Source organism: Symphalangus syndactylus, chromosome 16, assembly GCF_028878055.3.
Source record: "Symphalangus syndactylus isolate Jambi chromosome 16, NHGRI_mSymSyn1-v2.1_pri, whole genome shotgun sequence".
In the NCBI taxonomy this organism is placed as follows: domain Eukaryota; kingdom Metazoa; phylum Chordata; class Mammalia; order Primates; family Hylobatidae; genus Symphalangus; species Symphalangus syndactylus.
Window position 1 is genome coordinate 67,820,556 of NC_072438.2, and position 20,757 is coordinate 67,841,312.

The 20,757-nt window shown below is 37.7% G+C and overlaps 2 protein-coding genes and 1 pseudogene across 11 annotated transcripts in view; 1 reads left to right on the top strand and 2 right to left on the bottom strand.

Moving 5' to 3' along the window:
• NIPBL (NIPBL cohesin loading factor) overlaps positions 1–13,096 on the bottom strand; it is a 185,925-nt gene extending 172,829 nt beyond the window's left edge. For 2 of the 10 annotated variants that reach the window (XM_055245874.2, XM_055245875.2), the window contains exon 1: positions 12,615–12,753. The gene's annotated coding sequence lies outside the window, so the exon portion shown is untranslated. Of the gene's footprint in view, positions 1–12,614 lie in introns of all 10 variants that reach the window. The other 8 variants (XM_055245871.2, XM_055245873.2, XM_055245872.2 and 5 more) reach the window with 8 other exon arrangements.
• LOC134732757 (keratin, type I cytoskeletal 18-like) lies at positions 1,906–4,570 on the bottom strand (annotated as a pseudogene).
• Positions 5,588–18,426, top strand: LOC129464635 (uncharacterized). Its single transcript, XM_055246010.2, has 5 exons — positions 5,588–5,671; positions 7,569–7,622; positions 12,255–12,463; positions 12,602–12,927; positions 13,017–18,426. Exons 1-5 carry the CDS (start codon positions 5,588–5,590, stop codon positions 13,592–13,594), a joined length of 1,251 nt encoding a protein of 416 aa, XP_055101985.1. The 3' UTR covers positions 13,595–18,426.
• The last annotated feature ends 2,331 nt before the right edge of the window (positions 18,427–20,757 follow it).

The window sequence follows — 20,757 nt, forward strand, 5'->3', positions numbered from 1 at the left end:
CAGAAAACTCTATGTAGTTTTGGCTTCCAAGAAAATAAAGGAATGGATTGTTACTGAATTATAAAATTTTTATAAAACACACTAAAACTGTGGTGTTTATCTTCCAGTTTAAAATATCAGAATCATTAAGAACCGTACGATAATCAGAGTAGATGGCAACGTGGCTCAACAGCTAGGTTACTAATTATTAGAGATTCGGATACTGAACTTCATCCTAGGACAGTTACAAGCTTATTGTAAATTATATGTGATTTTAAATTCTAGTTTTTAGACATCCTCATATGAATACTGAGGACAGTGCAGTGGCACCCTGTCATATACTAAGAAACATGAGTAATTGGAAAGATTGAAGAACTGTAAGAAATACCTCTTTCCCAACACCTCCTCCAAGTTCTTAATATGAATATCTGGATTATGCAGATCATTTTAGCCCCAAGCCTACAATTTGTTCTTTAGCAGTGAACATGGGGATTCAGAAGTAGAGCCAGAGTGGAAATAAGAGTAGAAAGAACTCAAAACACTTCTGTATATAGATCTTTCTCTTATCCAACTAAACAAACCTTATTGTCTAGATAAAAATAGATAACTAAATTACACCAATTCTTTGCTGTCAATGTTGTCCACCATTTCTGGGTTTCATGTTTTCTTTCCTCTATAAAACTTGCTCAGTATTTAGCAAGCCCCACCCATCTTCTGTCACTCTAATTAGTCCTATGTCCCCAAACTGAAATATATTCAAATTCATTTATTCAACAATTGTTTGTTGAGTGCTTACTATCTGCAAGCCACCAAAGAGATCCAATGACTACCAAACTGGGTCTCCCTTCAGCCTTTGTAAACTGCCTTTAGATTGATTCTATTCATTCCAAAATATGGTACTTGGCATTAGAGCAAAATATAGCACATATTACTTCTTTAGTTATAAACTCTAGATATAACGAAGAAAATGCCTGCCTTGTTTTTCAAGGCAGCACTACATTTTAAAATGCCCTTTACAAAAGATGCACTCAGGATTATTTAAACTAATAATTTCAAGCAGACCATTTGGCTCAAACTGTGGGCTGGAGGGGTAATTTCTTATTTTAAGGAAGAAATATCATAAAGTTATACAAAACCATGAACATTAATTTCCAAACTCACAAACAAGTAATACTGTTACAACACATCTAACTCCTGTCATTAAAAATATGTGCGTGCCTAGCATCTGAATGGTATCATATCCCACAACATTTCTTTAGTTTTCTGTTGTTTGCAATAAAAGTGAAAATGTCATTTAAGTAAACTTGTTTCCACAGTATAGGAAAGTCAATTCAAAAGTCCTTCCTTTAACTTTCCTTATACATTCCCATTTTCTCCTCTACCCTGCTCCAAAACACATAAACACAAAGTATTGAAATGAATATACAACTCCATGAAATGCAGTATTCTAAAAGCAAGAATGGAAAGATAAAAAATGAGTTCAAGTCTTCCAGCTGATAAACTGGGCTGTAAGTCAAAAGCCCAAAATCTTAGATGTAACAGAACACAGTCACATTTAGGCTATATAGTGTCACTGTTACTAAAGATTACGCCTTAATTTTAAATACCAGAGCCCAAGCATACAAGTAAAAGAATCCAATACTAAATACATATTACTTTCACAATTACCTCTAAATCTTTCTTAAAATACTAGAAGTTATTAAATCTGAGAAAACTGTATGTTCAGGCCCTCTCACAGAATCAAAACATTGGGGGAGGGGTAGATTCAAGTGATAATTCAGGGAAGTGTTACAAATGTCAGAACTGGGTGAACAACTGAACTGGAAGTATGGTAAAGAAGTGTCAAGGATTATCCCGAATTTCTAGTTTAGGCAAATGAGTTAATAGTGAAAATATTAACCTACTTCACGTATTTTTTAAGAATAGTTTTCTTTTTTTGGGTGACAGGTCAGAGTAAGGAAGAATTAAGGAATGAGTTCAGACTTACATACTATGGAATTTCTGTTATTCGTGGGACATCAGGAGGTACCTAGTAGACAGCTGGATCTGGCTCAGAAGAGAAATACATTCTGGAGATAGATTTGTGAGTCATCAGCATACAGGTAGCATGTAACAAGTCATGTGAATAAATGAGATCAACAGGAACGGAGAACAGAAATAAGTTTGAAGCACCTCCTGGAGAATACAAATATTTAAAGGGGTAGATAGAGGAGCAAGACCTAGCAAAAGACTTAACAAATGGGAGGTCAAAGACATAAGGAAACAACAAGAAGAGAATATCCCAGAGATGAAGCTGTTTCAAAAAGGAAGGGGTTGGGGAAAAGGTGGTCAAATACAATGTCCAGAAAATGACTCTTTTCTCATTATCTGCCCCCAACTTTCAGTAAAGAGCACTGCTTTTCTAACTTTAATCATTGGAAGAGAGGCTGTGACTGTTATTCACTATAATCTATGCTCCATTTTTAGCACAAACTTACAAACACTAAACCTAAAGCAAATGTAAACTCAAGTTTTTGGTATTACTGCACCATCCCTCATTTCTTATTCTAGTTTCTATTTGCTATATGTTCAAAATGCAAGATGCTACCTATTTTAATTATGAAAAAGAGAGTAGGTCTATTTCACATGCTTGGTAGAGCATTAAACAGCATTTACTAATATAAATAAATGCCACATAATAATGTCAATTAGACTAGATTTGGGGGGTGAGGGTTAAACAGGCAAGTAAAATTTGGGGGACGAGGGGTAAAAATGAGCAAGTAAAATGTTCAATAATAAGGCAGTTGCCAAAATCTGAGAGAAATATCTACCATTGTTCAAAGTACTATTTTTTGATAATACTCTTTCATAAGAGCATCACCAAAGTTAACAATTTTAAAGTTCAGTCATTCACAAACTACTGATACATGAATGAATCTCAGAAGCTTTCTGCTAAATTAAAAAAAAAAACATAAAAGGCTATATATGATTCCATTTTTATGTTCTAGAAAAGCAAAAACTATAGAGACAGAAACCAGATCTAGTTGCCTTGGGCTGAAGTAGGGGCAGGAACCTGATTACAAAGGGATACACGGAACTTTTGGGGGTAATGGAAATATTCTGATTGTGGTGGTGGTTTTAAGACTGTGTATGTTTGTCAAAACTCATCAAACTGTACACCCAAAAGACTGAGTTTTACTGTATAAATTATACCTCAATACACCTGACATATTAAAAAAATATTTCAGTCATCAGATAACTATTTTAACTGAATAGCCTATTTTCCCCCAATGACCTCTGAACATTTTATTGGCCTCCTGCTCCCCAAAGGGTACCCTGCTTCTGCTGGCTTAATGTCTCAGAACTTTGGTGTCACTGGTCTCAGACACCACTCTGCCGTCCACTATCCAGCGGGTGGTGGTCTTTGGATAGCTTGCATGGAGCTGCTGCTGTCCAGGGCATCATCAAGATTAAAGTTCTTGCCATCTTCAAGCAGGCGGTGGTAGGTGGCGCTCTCAGCCTCCAGCTTGACCTTGATGTTCAGCAGGGTCTCGTACTCCTGGGCCTGGTGCTGCCCCTCTGCCTGGGTCTGCGCCAGCTCTGACTCCAGGTGCAGCAGGATTCTGTTGAGCTGCTCTATCTGCAGGGCATAGCAGGTCTCCACCTCCTTCACACTGCTCTCCAGAAGCTGGCCTTCAGATTTCTTATCGAGTCCAGGTGGATCTCCAAGGACTGGACTGTATGTCTCAGCTCCGTGTCATCTCAGCGGCTCCGACCTCTGCGGACTGAGTGGTGACCACTGTGGTGCTCTCCTCAATCTGCTGAGACCAGTACTTGTCTAGCTCCTCTTGGTTCTTCTGAGCTAGCTCGTCGTATTGGGCCTGGATGTTTGTCATGATCTTGGCGAGGTCCTGAGATTTGGGGGCATCTACCTTCACGGTCAACCTAGAACTGGCGAGCTGGGCTTGTAGGCCTTTTACTTCCTCTTTGTGGTTCTCCTTCATTAAGAGCAGCTCCTCCCTGAGAGCCTCGATGTCTGTCTCCAGCTAGAGCCAAGTGACACTGGTGTCATCAATGACCTTGCAGAGCCCATGGATGTCATTCTCTATAGACTGGCACATGGCCAGCTCTGTCTCATACTTGACTCTAAAGCCATCAGCAGCAAGATGGGCATTGTCAATCTGCAGAACAATGCAGGCATTGTCCACAGTATTTGCAAAGATCTGAGCCCTCAGATCCTCGATGGTCTTGAAGTAATGGCCCCAGTCTCTGACCTGGGGTCCCTTCTTCTCCAGGTGCTCCCGGGTGTTGCTCTCCAGTCTCTGGTTCTTGGTCTCTAGGCTCCTCACTCTGTCCAGGTAGGAGGCCTGGTGGTCGTTCAGGCTTTGGAGGGTCTCCTTGTTCTGGATGCCTCCCATTCCTGCCAGACCCTGGGCCATCCAAGTGGCCAGGCCCCTGGACCCCAAGCTGCCGCAGAAGCTGGTGGAGCAGGACACGGAGATCCGGGAACCAGAGCCCTTGGCGCCTGCATAGACGCTGGCCGCACTGCTGGCTGGACGGAGCCCAGGAACCGGTAGTTGGTGGAGAAGGTGGAGCAAGTGGTGAAGCTCATGCTGTCCGGGGAGGAGAGCGAGAGGACAGGACTCAGGCTTTGCTGACCCTGAATAGCATTTTTTATGTGCTGTAACGTATTTCTCATTATTTAACTTATCTGATTATATATAATACTTAAATTGGCAAAGAAAATTAAAACTGCAATAAATCCAAAGATTAAAACAAGAAAGTATTTGGATACTTCACCTCTCGCAATACTCCAGTATCTTACTCCAATTATACTGCCTAAGGAATCAGAACAAAAAACCCTTCCTGTACTTCATGATCCTCACTAACAGCTTAAAAAGGAACTCTGCTTTAAATTTTTCTTTATTTTTATAAAGTTATGTATATATTGTTAGGAATATATGTAAATAAAATATTCCTATCCCCAAAGCAAGAAGCCCTCAAGGACACAGCTCTACCTAAGAAAATTATATTTTGAAATTAAGAGAAATGTACTTGCCATTCACTAATCTTAGATTTAAAAACATACCTTTAAGAAATACCATATGGCTCAATTCTAACTAAACAACAAATATATATTGAATACCTAAAACAGGAGCAGCACTGTGATGATGTTATAGACATACAGATGAAGATAATACAAAACCTCTTTGCTTTCACAGAGCTGATGGTTTAGTATGGCTGACGAATATAGGAACAAATTATTTTATCAAGAGATACAAGTAAAAAACTGTACAAATGCTATGAAATGGAATGATCAGGGAAACTTTTGCAAAGGCAATGCTATCTCTTTCTCCTCAGAAAAAATTTCTGGTCCTTGAGCTGACATTTTGAAAAGTAATATATGTCTACAGAAGTGGGAACAATACACAAATATATATTTTCATGGTTAATGTCAATGCTTTTCCACCGGCAATCTATTTTGAACTTACGAAGATCTCAGAATTTGAGGCCTCTGAAACTGCTCTGGGTTTCATCAGGGAAAGTAACACATTACAAGATCATCCACATTAACAACAAATACCTGTATTAGCCACAGTATGTAAAAATTTGCTTTGGGGGAGATGAAATGGACATTGATAGTGAAAGGAAGAGATACATAAGAAAAGGGAAAGAGAAAATAGTAAAAAGATTAGTAGAGTTAAATAAAAGCGTATGTCACATGTGTCTTTCAGGATAACTTGAAGGTAACATTATGGAATAAATACTAGTTTCTGAATTCTTTTCTTAAAGGGGAAAGAATCAGTAGTTTTCAGGTCATGACATTTCAACTTTCAATCTTAGAGCTTTCTGAGGTATACGCAGAATCCTAGGAAGAAATTTTTTCATGTGCATCAATTTTAAAGAATAGTATTAATAAAAAATAAATAAATAATAAATGGAGTTATGCCCAACTTAAAACCATGTAAAATTTCAACTTGGTCATTACCCAAAAAAAACTAAATTACACAGAGCATACACTCAGATGATCGATGTCTTTAGCTCGAAATTGGCAACCCACAATCTGATTCAAATAAAGACAACTGAAGGCAGGTTTTAAAATACTGAAAAGGTTGACAAGTAGCAGTGTTGAGTAAACTCTGTAATGTATTTCCTTGCCAGGATTAAAGGACATTTTTGCTTTACAAATACCAAATTAAATATCATAAATATCAGTCATAAAGACTAATATTTTAAAAGTAAATTATAGCCAAAATTTAACAATTAGTGTTTTAGACATTGTTAGTTTTAATGTATCTAGAATAGTATTTTTTCAATAGTGCTCATATAAAAATAACTCTGCATTTCACCTGCATAAGTGACCCAAATATGTTAATTCTAACAAAAGGAAATCCAGCATTTTAAAATTATGTCACAGCTTCTGAATTTCTCAGGAGAGGCAAAAGTGTATATATAATTATTTTAATAAATTAATATTGCTAATTTCTGAAAAAGTTTTTCTTTTCTGTCAAAGGACAAATATGTACAAAAGAGAACTCAAAGGAAATTGGTATATCCATGTTAAGAGATATGTTACACATGTAAGATGGCAAAGCAATTTACCTACATGAATTATTTTGAAAATTCAATGCATCCTTGGGAATTTTTTTAATGCTTAACATTATTAAAAGTAACAAGAGTCACAACAAAATCATAAAAATACAGTTAATCTATAAATGAGCATGACTGATCATTTTTTAAAATTTCAGTATTGTTATAGCCTGAGAATAGCTTTTGCCAAATTTTCTAAAGCTACCTATTCCACAGATACCTTCATTTAATATATTCCACAGTACATGCATTTAAAAATCAATATCCTGTTTATATGCATATTTGAATATACAAACATTTTGTGTTCTATACATGAAGTAAAGTAACAAGGTGGTTTTTTTTAAAAAAAAAAGACTATAATCAAATAATGAATCAGCTACAACTGACCAAAACATTTTAGAATTACTCTTGTAAGCTCCACAAGAAAAACAGTGTCACTAACTTCATAACCAAGGCTACCCTTTCACTAAAAATTGTATTATAAATTTTGAAGAGCCAGGGTGGTAGAATGTAAAGAATAGAGGTTTAAGAATTAGATACATTTTAGCTGGAATCCTACTTCTAACACTTGCTAGGTTTGCTACCCTGAATAAGTTTCTTAAGCATGATGAACCTCAATTTCCTCTGTAAAAAGAGAACAGTATCACTAACTTCACTGAGTTGGGTGGTTCAAATCACGATACACAGTATCCTGGTTAAGGCTTATGGGTAAAGTATCAACTCTGAAATCCTTTCTCCACTTTCTTGAACTTATTAGTTGTGTGACCTTGGGCTAGTCACGTAATCATTCTATATCTCAGTTTTCTCATACAACTGCCTTCAACTTCATATTCAACTTTTCAATACCTTGAGGAACTGAAAAACCTTTTCCCTCGCACAGTTTCTGTCACATGGAAACATTCAATAATACTACATATTACAAACATAAAGCATTCAACATAGTGCCAGACACAAAAAAAAATCCCTAAACTAAGTTTCAAGTGATATTGTACAGTGTCTAAAACTCAAATTCACCCCAGAAAATAAAGATTTGTCATAAAGATGAGAAAAAGACTATTTCAAATGTGTTAAAGGTATTCACAAAAGGAATTCCTATAAGGTTGTATGTAATGGCAACAGTTCTGGAATAAGCGCACAACCTCCCAAGTTGATGACTATAATGATCAACATTCTCTGGCTATAAAAATACTGCACTTTACAAAGTGATCAGTCATACTAATTTATAGATTTAGCTACTATCCTACAATTGGTCATATACATTTCTATGAATGAAATGACTCTCTAAACCTGAATTTTGTCTTTCTAACAACAGATGCTTTGACAAACAACTTCAACTCAATATAAAATACTTAAAAGAACTAAAAGCTTCACAGACTGCTTAACAAAAATTGTTTTAAATATAAGATGGTAAAGAGTTATTGATTTTTAAAAGTATTATACATACAGAATATATATCCTGAATTCTATTTCAGCTTCTTTGCCTGAAGTACACAATTTTCTTGACTAAGTGACTGGCAAGTATCAAATCAACTAACACCCAAAAGATAATATTAAAATTTCATCGAAACTAGATACATAGAATCCTGAAGCCATAAGAACAAATGTAAATCAGACTGATCATTTACTAATTGTAGGACCATGGGCAGTTTTCTAAACCTTTCCAGCCTCGGTTTCCTCATCTGTACATTGTAGATAATTATTGTTTCTACTTTTGGGCATGTTACAAGATTAAATGAGATATTATGGGGACAGACTTAACTCCTGGCAAATAAGTCCTCAAAATCTTATGTGACAATATCTTAGCTGGCAATGCTACATCAAGCGATGATCTCTCCTAATGATATAACTTTCGGAATAGAAAAAAATATGCCTTAAAACATAATGCAATTTGACAAAACTCAATTCAATAAAACTGACTCCAGATTTACACCAAAAAAAATTACACACAAGACAAATACCTAAAATTACTTTTATTACTTAATTTATTTGGGCAAAATATTCTAAGCACATAAAATAACCTTTAAAATTACAATGATGGCCTTAAGAGACATGGAGTTTAAAATTCCTTTTAAATCAACCAGAAACACTAAAATCCCACTCTATTTTCATACCAGGAAAATACAACCAAGAAACAGGTATCCTCTCTCTCAAAGACGAGAAAAATGCACTTTGAACTTAGATAATTGAAAAAGTAACAAACGGTATCAGTGTCAGCACTGAGCAATACCTAGCTTCAAGACCAGAGCTCACACATTTCTTAAAGCAACATAATCTAAGAAAACACTAGTGTCAGGGAATCCCTTATCCTCCCGCTGACTTACTACATGAATCTACACAAATCATATGGTCTCTTAAGTGTCAACTATTTCATCATTAAACAGAAATCATGCTGGTCACTTCTCTCACAGGGATATCAGAATATTTTTAAATGAACTCAGGTCACCTTGAAAAAGGACTAGTTTTAAAATATCAAGAATTATTATAAATGACAACTGCTGAAAAAAGGAAAAACTTTGCTAAAAAAGTCCATCTTAAAACAATTTTTAAAGGCTATATAAGACCATAAATTACCACCAAACCCAACCTAGTATGCTCAGGATATTAAAATAAGCATGTTCAACTGAACAGTTGTCAGGCTTCTATAAAGGTTCCTAGTCAATTATTTCCCATTCATTTTTATGGCAAGTAAATGTGATAAACAGAATTAAAGTTACATTCTCTAAAAGGAATTATTGTTTATCTCAGACTCCCTAATCACTTCACATAAAACTGAAATCTTAATTTAAAATTTTAGAATTTCTTCCAAATTATGCTTTTCCTAATAAGCACCAGAAAGGAGGATTAAATAAAATTAAATAAAACTCAAACTCCTGGTTTTTATTTACTCTTATATTATTAATTACTACATCTTATTTTGAGAAAGTAAAAATACCACAATGGGGTATATCAAACATGTAACACAGATATGTTCAAACATTTCTATGACAGTTTGATGATGGATTGGTACCAAAAAATTAAATATGAAATTAGTTGAAGAAGCCTTAGAAAATACATTTTTCGGCTGCAAGTAAAGAAAATTTTGTATTGGCATAGCTTTGCTCATATTTTTGAAATTTAATAATGATTACTATGAAGAACCAAGTTTACTGCCATAGTAAAAACTTTCACTTTTCATCCCTAAAAAGAATCTCAAGTAGACAGTTTTTCTTTTTTCAAGTAATGTATAACTTTTCCTTAAAAGCAGAAAATATTATAACGATCTCTAGAACACGTTCAAAAATGTTCTCAAATAACTTTAGTAAACAAATTGTTGAATAACTTTAAAAAGGAAGCATCCTATATACACTTCTCAAACATTGAAAATTATCTATTTACTATTCAACTCTGATTTACTTTCATTATTTACTTGAAATCTCTTTTCAAGTAACAAGTTATTGACAACTCTTCAGAGTCAAGAGAAACAATAAGCGACACTGTTGAAATTTCCTTTAGGTGTAGGAGAAAATATTTCTCCAAATAATATAACTAGGATTATAAGGTTACTGGAACACTTCTGATTTCTCCTTTCACTGAATTTTAATTTTTTTTAAATGGAAATAGATGATTAGCCACTGGTGAATATTCCAACCAACTGAGGGGAAGCAGAACACTCTACACTCTTTAGGGAAACAAACTATTCTCTCCAACTAGGTTATCAGAGATTTAAAGTTCAAGTTTAAATTTTACAATTTGAATTTTACACAATATTTTCTCCCTTAAAAATGACGTATTTAATTGGTTTGGACCAAACAAAACATATTTTTAAATTTAAAGAAATGTTTATGCTATCATTATGAAAGCTATCACACAACCTGTATTACTCACAAATTACTAAATATGTAGAATTGGGAAAATAAGTTGGGAAGAACTAATTCATTATAACAATTCCAAAGTCTCAGGAAAAAAAAGAATCAATCACATAAACCCATCTCTAACACACTTACTCAAACATCTGCATAAGACAACCTCTAAAAATAAGTTGCTTCAGTTCGTGAAAATTAAGCAAGCACAACTCCTCTTTCCACTATCTTCAGTAAAAATGTTTATCCCTTGATATACATCTTAGTATTTTAATTAAATAAAAGTTGTAGAGACAATCACAGGAATATATGAAGGGCTTTTAAACATTTATAATGAAGCCCTTATCACCCCCATCCCCCAAAAAGCAAACCCTCTGCTTTCTTAAGATGTGAAGTGTTCCTCCCGTCTGCATTCCCTCCCTGGCATGCCCCCCACTCGTACACCCCCCACCCGCAGTAGGCCTGAGGCCCCGTAGCAAACAGTGTCTAACAGGAGCAGGCAGCACAAAGACAGGAACGGGAGATTAGTGGGAGGGAGGGAGGCCGGGATTGGGGCTCAGCAGGAGCTTCAGGCTTTTTAAAATTCAAACTGCTCCCTGACCAATACAAATCACGGACACGCTACTGACTACTACACGGATTTATAGCATTAAAAACATGCCTAGTACGTGACAGCTATATTAACTTCGTTCTTTTAAACATTTATCCGTACGTTCGCAGGACATGTGAAACAATTTATTGTAAGCAGGACGCTAAACTCAAAAATAACCTCCACAAAATAACTTATTCTACAGTGACAATAATTTAATGACACAAAAAATATGAACCAATGTAACAAACACTAGTGAAACAAGGGATTTCGCTGAGCAGTGCTGCTTCATTTTAACCAATGAAAGTTTTCCTTCAGCGAATATGAAACAAAGTATCAAAAAGTGTAACCCAGGTACATTTTTCTAGCAATTTGCCTGACTGAGGAATTTTAAATTGGTGTTTCCCCCTTATACCAACCTACATTACGAACGCCTCCATAAACAAGCTCGAAACACTTAACTTACTCATGAACTAGAACTTGTCAAGTTAGAACTGATATTTTTCTCCAGCATTTACAGATACATTTGACCTATTAAAATGACACCTCTCTCATTACACAGTCAAACATCATGGCACAAACAGCCAATGACAATCCTGGGACCTCAAGAAGAACTGCCCTGACATGAAAGGATGGCACCTTCTACAATTTTTTAACCTCCCAAGGATTATAACTTAATTTCTTTTTTGAAAAAAAAAAATTGGTTTTACCCGCATCTCAGCACAATTCTCAAAACGCTTAAAATTCTTTGTATGCTCCTACACGTTTTGGTCAGGAAGTACCTGAGTGTTTTACGTATAGTCGTTTAAAACTGCCCTTACATAACGCATACAAATAGAAAGTGGCAGAGTAAACCTGTCAAGTACTTTATACTTGTCTTTGAATAAAAAGCCCATGTGCAACAACACACTGTCAAACAACAAGATAAAAGCTCTTGGGGAGGGGGAGATGTGCAGTGTCTACCACAGTATGCTTTTCTGTATTAAATATTCATGTGGACGATTTAATTCTTTAAAAAAGAAAATGAGTCTTTATGAACTTTCCAACGTCCAAACAAGTTTTAGAAAGAGAAAGAATTACCACTGGATCCGCGTCTGAGTATTTACGTTTGTCTCACTAACTGAAACTACTTCCTCCCTTCATGGGGTCACAGGGGGAAGAAGGGGGGTTGTTTGTTTCACTGGGACGTTCCCCACTCCCAGACCGGGAAAGTTGTAAATATGGGGACGATCAGGGCACATTTGCTGTTAGTTGTATTGTTTCCGCCTCCTCACTAGCTACGGCTCCACTCCCGGGCAAGGCCTGTCACCGACCAGCAGTCGCTCCGCTCAGCCCGGAGCTCTCCTAATCCCCGAGCTCAAGTAGATTCCGCTGGCCCGCGGCCTGCACTCTCCGCCGGGCCTACGCCTCCCCGGCCGCCCGGCAGGAGCCCAGTCCCCGCCACCGGAGCCGGCCGGGAGAGGGTACAAAACCACCGCTACCCAAGGCGGCTGCCACCAGAGAGGAGCGAACTCTAGACTCGCCTGTGGAAGAGACCTGGGGCCGCTAAGGAAACGGCGGGGAGGGGAGCGAGGAGGAGAGACGCTGAGGACCTGGCGCCGCCGCCGCCGCCGCCGAAATAAAGAGCAGGAATTTACCTGGGCGAATCGGCGTCTGAATCCAAGGGGAGGCCGAGGCCGCTGTGGCGAGAGACTATAATCCGGGCCGGGAGGGGGGGTGGCTACGGCTCCTCTTCCGTCTCCTCAGTGCGGGGAACATGTAGAGCCGGGGGGAGACCAGCCGAGAAGACAAATCGTTGCTTCTTCTTCCTCCTCCTCCTCCTTCTCCCACATAGAAACACTCACAAACACCCGACCAGGGGCCCGAGCTACCGGGGGGGCATCGCCGCGGGCCCGGGAACCAATTCTCCTGTCGGCGGGGGCGTCCCTCCCTGCGGCTTGGTGGTGTCGGGTGAGTCGGTACCGACGGAGGGATGGGGGGGAGGGCGGGGGGAAGGAGCCCTGTGTGTGTCTCTCTCTCGTTCCGTCTCTCCCTCTCAGAACAAAATGCCGACCGGAAGTGCAGCTGCAGGAATGACTCCCTCCGCCGGCGCCAAACACTAACAACCACCCCCTCTTCCCCACTCCACTTCCGCCACCGCCGCCGCCGCCGCTGCCGCCACTTGGGCTCGCGTCCTCGGCTGCGCCGCGCCGCGCCGCGCCGCACCCGGGCCCAGCCGGGGCCAGCAGCCGGGAGGCGGCAGCTCTCCTCTACGCCCCGTCCCCTCAGGGCGGCTGTGGATGTTGCCAGTATTGTCGATGCTTCAGAGCGACGTTTGCCCTGCGACACAGGCGGGCCGGCTCTCCTCTGTCTTTATTTTCCAGGAGGCCGACAGGAGCGGGGCCCGAGTTCGGTGGTGGTCGTGAGCGTGGTGGGCACTCAAGCCCGGACGGGCTCTCAGGTCGCCGACGGCGGCGGCTGGAGGCCGCGCTGGCTGTCCCAGGTCGCCGTTAGCTTTAGGGAGCCGATCTCCGGGCGACCCCACAGAGGACGCCCGCGATTCGACGGCGATGATGCCCGTTTTAAATGGTGTCCCTGCAGCCGGATGGATGGATGGATCGTACACCTTGCCTTTTGAGAGCCGGGACCTTACGCCCGACTGCGTGTTATTTCTGCGGAATAAGAACGCAACCTTTGGAGGTGAAGACGACTCTTGGCTGGATTTAATTGGAATCGTGTTTGTGACGCGTTTATTTCTGGAAATACGCGGTCTCCGCTGCTCTTGCTTTTTGTCGGCAGAGGTTTGGGTTCTTCTCTAATCGTCGAGATAAAGGCCTGTAGGCGACGCTGCGCGAGGGAGAAGCTTGCCCGCGCGGCCCCGGCGCCCCCCTTTAGGTGTGGGTGGAGCCGAGCGCGCGGGGAGAACCGCCGGCCCCGACTCAGCCACCGGTGACTGCGGGCGACCCGCGGGCCTGCGGCCAGCTGATTTCAAACATCGTTTTCCTCTTTAGGTTCGGAACACTGAGGCGCTGGACAAGGCTGGAATACAAAATGTGATTATGTGTACAGTACTATGGTTGTTGTAGTTCTTAAATTGTAAAACAAGAAGTAACTCCATCGTTACACAGTTCTTTATTAAGTTTGTGTAAATTAAAAAGGGGCTATTTTCGGTAAAAAGTGCAGTAGGTAAGCGAAATTTTACTCAACAGGGACGAAATTCGTGTTATATGAATTGTATTGTGTATTTGTGTACCAGTGCGCTAAAAGTAAGTAGGAAAACTTGCTTAGATTATTCCTTTTGCCTCAGGCCACTCAGGGGGCCAAGATCCTGTCATTCCTTTTCTCTAGGCCCTGCGAATGGCTTCCCGTCTTTAGGGGAGTGAGCCAAAGCCTTGACCGCGGCAGAAGTCCCCGTGCGCCTTTGGGGGTGGGGGCGGGCCTGCCCTGGCATCCTTGCGAGTAGGACTCTTCCCTGAGCGTCCATAGGGCTGGCTCCTTCACCTTCAGGATTTTGCTCGTGTCACTCGGTGCTTCCGCGGCTGCTTTTAAACTGAAAGTTCCCTCGCCCCCTTCTCATTTTATCCTTTGGACAGTCCACATATCCGTACTTGTTTATCTTATCTCTCCTTCCCCAGTGCAATGTAAGCTCTAAAAGGGCAAGAGGTTGTTTTTCTGCACTGGTGTTACGGCCCCCGCCTAGAATGCCACACAGTAGATGCGTAGTATGTGGTTAATGAATGAATGACGATTATAAGGGCCTTGATGCTCCCCCATTTCTGTCTTTAATATGTACTTATATGCTACGGAGAGCTTTATAAAAGATTTAAAAAACGTTTATTACAGAATTCTATAAAAATCTATTGCTTCTAAACATTGGAAAGCCCTCCACAACACCAGAAACCCACAAACGAGGGATAAAATCTGTTTTTAAGCTTCTGTAAATGGGCATGCCCGAGGACAGTGCATCAAATGATCATATCCATACTGAGCCAATTATCTTTGCTCTCCTGAGTCTCAAACTGCATTCTTCATCTTGTCGTCCTCTGTCTTGCAAAATACATTAAAAGTGAGAATTTGGTTGGCTCAGAACAAATCTAGCACTATTGGAAAAGTTCATCCAGCAAGTATTTATAGGGCACAAATGGGTACCAGGCACGGTAATTCAAAAGGTGTGTGTTTCTGAGGCTAGGAGGCCTTACATAAAGGACCACATATGGCTACTTTGGTTGCTACTCAATTATGCTGTCAAGCAAAGCAAATGCTAGTGAAACTTATTTTTAGTTTTCTTCTGAAGAAAAGGTTCAGTGAAAGCTGAGGTCAGGCTTGGTGTGGATATTTTAATTCACCATTTAGTTTGCTGTTTGCTTACACTTAGGTTAGCATTAGATATACTTAATCATGATTTTTGAGTACTATAAAACATGAGAAATTTTATTTCCTAGTGGCTGGAAAAATAGGCTTTTTAAATTAAAATAAGTAAATATATCAGTAAGCTAGAAGCTATGCAATAAGGCTTTGGCTATAGTATTACAAATTTTCATATTTCACGTATTGAATTTTTGGACAAGAAAAGACAGCCTTGATAGGTATTTTATAACCATTAATACAATTAATCAAACACTGTTTAGTAAATCCAATCGTCTGTTCGTTATTATTTTTCCCATTAATCTTCAGAACAGCTTTAAGTTAATACAGATGTCTCAGAATGTGTTTTTCACTCAGTTTCAAAATACCATTATTTCAATTCGCTAATAGAAGCACAATTATCTTCCTGTCTGCTTTCTTAAATGTTACTGGTAAACTAGTAATTTTGCATGTCCAGGTAACTGCAGCTGCTACAGTCAATCTACTTTGGAAAGTCTTGGCATTATTGTGTCATTTAATTTAAAATTTTTAAGTTTTTTTAGTTTCTTCCCTTTCTTATTGAGGACTTATTAGGCGCTAATTAGCTTTATGATAGACATCTCATGCATGGCAGTGAATGAAAACACAACACTGCCTTTGAGGGTTTTAACTTGTATATAGTTTATACCTTTTTTTTTTCCAGGTTATAGAATCAAAGAAATTGTTTCAATTCATATCACAGTATTTCTCTATTAAATCAAATGGTATTTTGCTTGCATAAATTTAAGTATCCAAGTTGAGATCTTACATAGAATCTATTAATCTAATATTAGTGTTTTCTTCATTTCATTGTCTTGGGTTTTTTTTTCTTAATAATTATTTTTCCCAATACCATCCATTTGTTTTGCTCTTACATTTTTAAGTCTTTTATGTTCCAAATCAGGTGACTTATATCCTCCACTTGTCTATTGAGGATAGCCCAGTAAACCTTTATTCTAACTTTAAATTGCCTCCTTGCTTCAAGAACTGAGTTGCATGACTCAGTTTTCTTTGCTAGGAATATCCCTGGATAGTCTCGTATGTATTCTTGATCAATGAATTGCAGAAGATTTGATTAAAATTTTAAATGGATTTCAGGTATAAACTATCTGTATCAAATGTCATCACCAGGAATTTCTACAACTGAAAAATTTGAATTGTTATTTTTATTGAAGAATATTTATCTTTAAGATAAATGCAATTTGCTATAAAATGATAGAAATGAACAATTTTAGAAAATCATTTTCTACTCACTATTTTATGCCTGCCGGTTATCCTTTGTTAGTGATAAAATTGTCTCTTATGGGAACAAATTTGTTAAAGGTAGAAAAAAAAAAAACTGGTAGTGTATGTTTTATAGATTAGACACTACCAAAATTATTTAACATTTAGGATAATTAAATTGCTTTTAGGATGACAGATGACTTAAGAAACTGATGAAGAGTTAATTAAGGATATTGATTTTTAGGGCAGAGCTACAAAATTATCAAATCACTTAACACTGTAAATATGTTCCTGTTTCAGGTTTTCAAAGTAAATACCTTAATCAAATTTGGAAATAGTATTTATGGATTTTATTCAACATAGATTATCTATTTTGTTAAAATTGTAGAAATGAACAGTTCTTTTCCCATGGATGCCTTTTTTCATCTTGGCCTATTCTGATCCTTTAAGAACAAGCTTTTTCCTTTCATTAACACTTTTCACCTATAATTACGAATTTTCTCTAAACTTGTAGATTCTATTATCCATGCCATCTATTTATAATCCTGTGACACTCCTATATTGTTTATGGTTTTTTTTTTTTTTTTGAGACGAAGTCTTGCTCTGTCGCCCAGGCTGGAGTGCAGTGGTACAATCTCGGCTCACTGCAAGCTCCGCCTTCTGGTTCACGCCATGCTTCTGCCTCAGCCTCCCCAGTAGCTGGGACTACAGGCGCCCACCACCCCGCCCGGCTAATTTTTTGTACTTTTAGTAGAGACGGGGTTTCACCGTGTTAGCCAGGATAGTCTCCATTTCCTGACCTCGTGATCCCCCCGCCTCGGCCTCCCAAAGTGTTGGGATTACAGGCATGAGCCACTGTGCCCGGACTTATTGTTTATGTTTTCATGCATCTATACCTTATGTTACTAAGTCAAAGTGACCAGTTCCCCGTTATACTACAAGTTTCACTGTGTAATGCATAAGAATTACACAGAGGGAAGGGCCTCAAAAAATGCACTTCTGAAATATTTTAATGTAAAATTATTTAAGACCATAAAGTTTCATGAAAGCCTAATCATTCTGGAACCTACACATACTCTGCATATGAACCAGAGTTAAACTAGTCAAGTATTTTAATACTGAACTAATCTGGAAAAACATCATTTAAGAAATTACTGTTTTTATGAGGGAAGAATATAAAATCTATTAAAAACTTAAAACATCTTAAATAAGTATGAAGAGAGGCTTATGGTGCTCATTTTAACAGCATTCTTGAGTAGGTTAGCTTGTAGTCAAAGCATCTGCTCCAGACCAGTGTTTTAAACTGTGGATTATAGTACCACTATGGGTCATGAAATTAATTTATTGCATTATGACTAGCAGTTTTTATTTAAAATATAGAAAAGAATAGACAATAAAAGTACATCACAGATGGTAAGGGTATGTGTTTTTAAGTAAACATTTGTTCACGTGTATATGTGTTAGATTACCTTGTAAAATATATTCCTTATTGTGGGTTACAGGCCGAAAAAAGTGTTTGTTTTTGTTTTTAAAAATCTACAGTTCAGATTTTCCTTAGAAAATGGGGAAAAAAGGAATGTTAGATCTGACTGCCTATGAACTAGTGAAGGATTTTAGAGGAAGTACCAGGATATTTTAGAGATCTGATACTGGTTTCAGAAAGGTAATCTTAAGGCAAAGGGTAGGAAATAAAGTATGTTGTTAGTAGAAATGTCAGATACGGTTAAAGTTGTGAGGAGGAATTATTTTCCTAGTGGACCTACATTTGTTGTGTGTAGATCTGTGACTATTATTGATCTGTTGTGGCACATTTTCCAATCTAAAATGTCCAATACAGCACAATAATAAACATGGGGCAAAATATATGTTTGTTTCTATTTCTTCCCACCTTCCCTTCAATCTTAAAACAAGTGTTTATTAATAAGTCAGAGCAAAGCAAATTTCTATCTTTCACAGATTAATTATCATAGGAACAAATTACTCCCTGAAAATGGTGGAAACTTCTTTCTCCCTCTGAAAAATAAACTTTCAATAAATGTTTTCTCTCTAGCCAAAGTAAATAATTTCTTAAATAGGTAGCTCTCATTTGCCATCCAACTCATTCTATATATTTAAATAAATGTACTTACACTTGTGTATAGGATTTGACAGGGGGAAACTTAGGAAGGAAGGAATTGTGTATAGAATTTAAAAAGGAGGCATTATATTGCATAAGTAGAATGAAAAGTATCTAACCAGAAAGCAAATAAGATAAGGATTATATTATGCTGAAATATTTTAATACAATTTAAATATTACTCTTTCACTTTATTTGCTATTTGTAGATTTCAGTATTGTGATGTTGGCAAGTCTATTTAAGATGGCATTAATAAAAATTTTGTTTTTCAGGCATGTGATACCAAGTCCCTTTCTATTATGGATAAGTAAGGCCTAGGTTGGTTAAAACCTTGGCTAAACACAAAATTTGCTAGAGAATCAACGTATAAGAAGCTCTAACTCCAAGCTTACTCACCCCAAATATTTCACCAATGTTAACACATACCCTATTGAACTAAGAAAGGAATTATATTACTAACCAGCAGAGGGAGCCAAGTCAATCATGAAAGGTAGGAGTATAAAGGAACATCATATGACTTCCTGTTTTGAATTTAACTGTATGGCCCCTGCTCACTTTTTGAGTTTACCAAAAAGACAGTCATAAGGAGAGAAAGGCGACCAATGTATCAAATAAGGATAGAGTGACAATTATAACTCAGAATTACCTTGCAGGAAATAAATTGGAAGAAAAATTGAATGCAGAACTATACAAGTGAAATGTCTCAGTATTATAACCCAAGATGGAAAAACCATGGAAAATAGTACCTTAATGCCATGATGAATTGCTAGCCAAATGTAACAGTGAATATTTCTTAATAATTCCATTTTCACTTAAAGTTGAAATTAGGCCATAAATAGACACATTTAAACTATAAAGTTGTACATCAAATTTATGTGCATTTAATCTAAGAAACAAGGGATAAAATTTAATACAAAATTATTACAGTGAATTAATAAGGACATGATTTTTCAGCTTAAAATTAGAGAACAGAATTGTTTCCACTACTGTTTATAAACACAACAAATCAAGTAATATCTGTTTTGTGAGAGATGTTTGGAGGAATCTAATAGCTAAGTGATTATGTCAGTTTATTTAATTTTGTCTAAGAACTTCAAAATGCCTGATAGAATGGGTGCATATTCAATGAATAGATGTGATCTATTTATTATTTGAAGTAAAACTATAAGAACTGAGCCTTAGCTAACTGCATCAAAATAAAAAATGTAAAGACCCAAACATTTTTAGTTGAATAACCAAATGAATTAGCTAGTCTAGCCCCTTACTCATTTCAAGGTTTGTGGAAACATACCATATATACTTTTACTCATGTATTTATTCCTTCCAAAAATATACTTCTTAAGCACTATCTCCATAGGACATGGAGCATGTCTTCATTATGAAGTAGACAAACTTCTTAAATTTTATTGAAAGATTTAATTTCATTGATACATGAACAATCATAGAAATTCAGTATGCAACCAGTGATTTCAAGAAAGTGATACTTAGAAGCAAATCATTTATGGGACTAGACTGCCTTTGTAGGACTAACAAATTAGGCACAAGATTAGAAATTATAATAGTCATGCAGCTAGAGGCTACAAGATTCTGACCCTCCCTAACCTGCTCCTAAGATCAGTGCTTGAGATATTCTGCAGAACCTGCACTTGATGGATCAGCTAGCACCACCCAGATCAATAAAGTGCTCATCTGATCTTGTGGCCACCCACCCAGGAACTGATTCAGAGCAAGAGGACTGCTTCAATTCCCTATGATTTCATCTCCAACCCAACCAATCAGCACTCTCTATTCACTTGCCTTCCCCCACCCACCAAATTATCCTTAAAAACTGATCCCCAAATGCTCCAGGAGACTGATTTGAGTTATAATAAAACTCCGATCTCCAGCCAAAAAAAAAGCAAATTATTCGATTTTGAGTACTAGAAAGTAGACTGTAAACTTCTTGAAGGGTATATTCTTTTATAATGCTATATTATACTGGCATTATTTTATAAATTGGCATTTGGTGTCAAGTCAGTTAATCACAGCGATGACATCCAAGATGTACAGCTTATCAGTCCTAGAGACATTATTTTTGT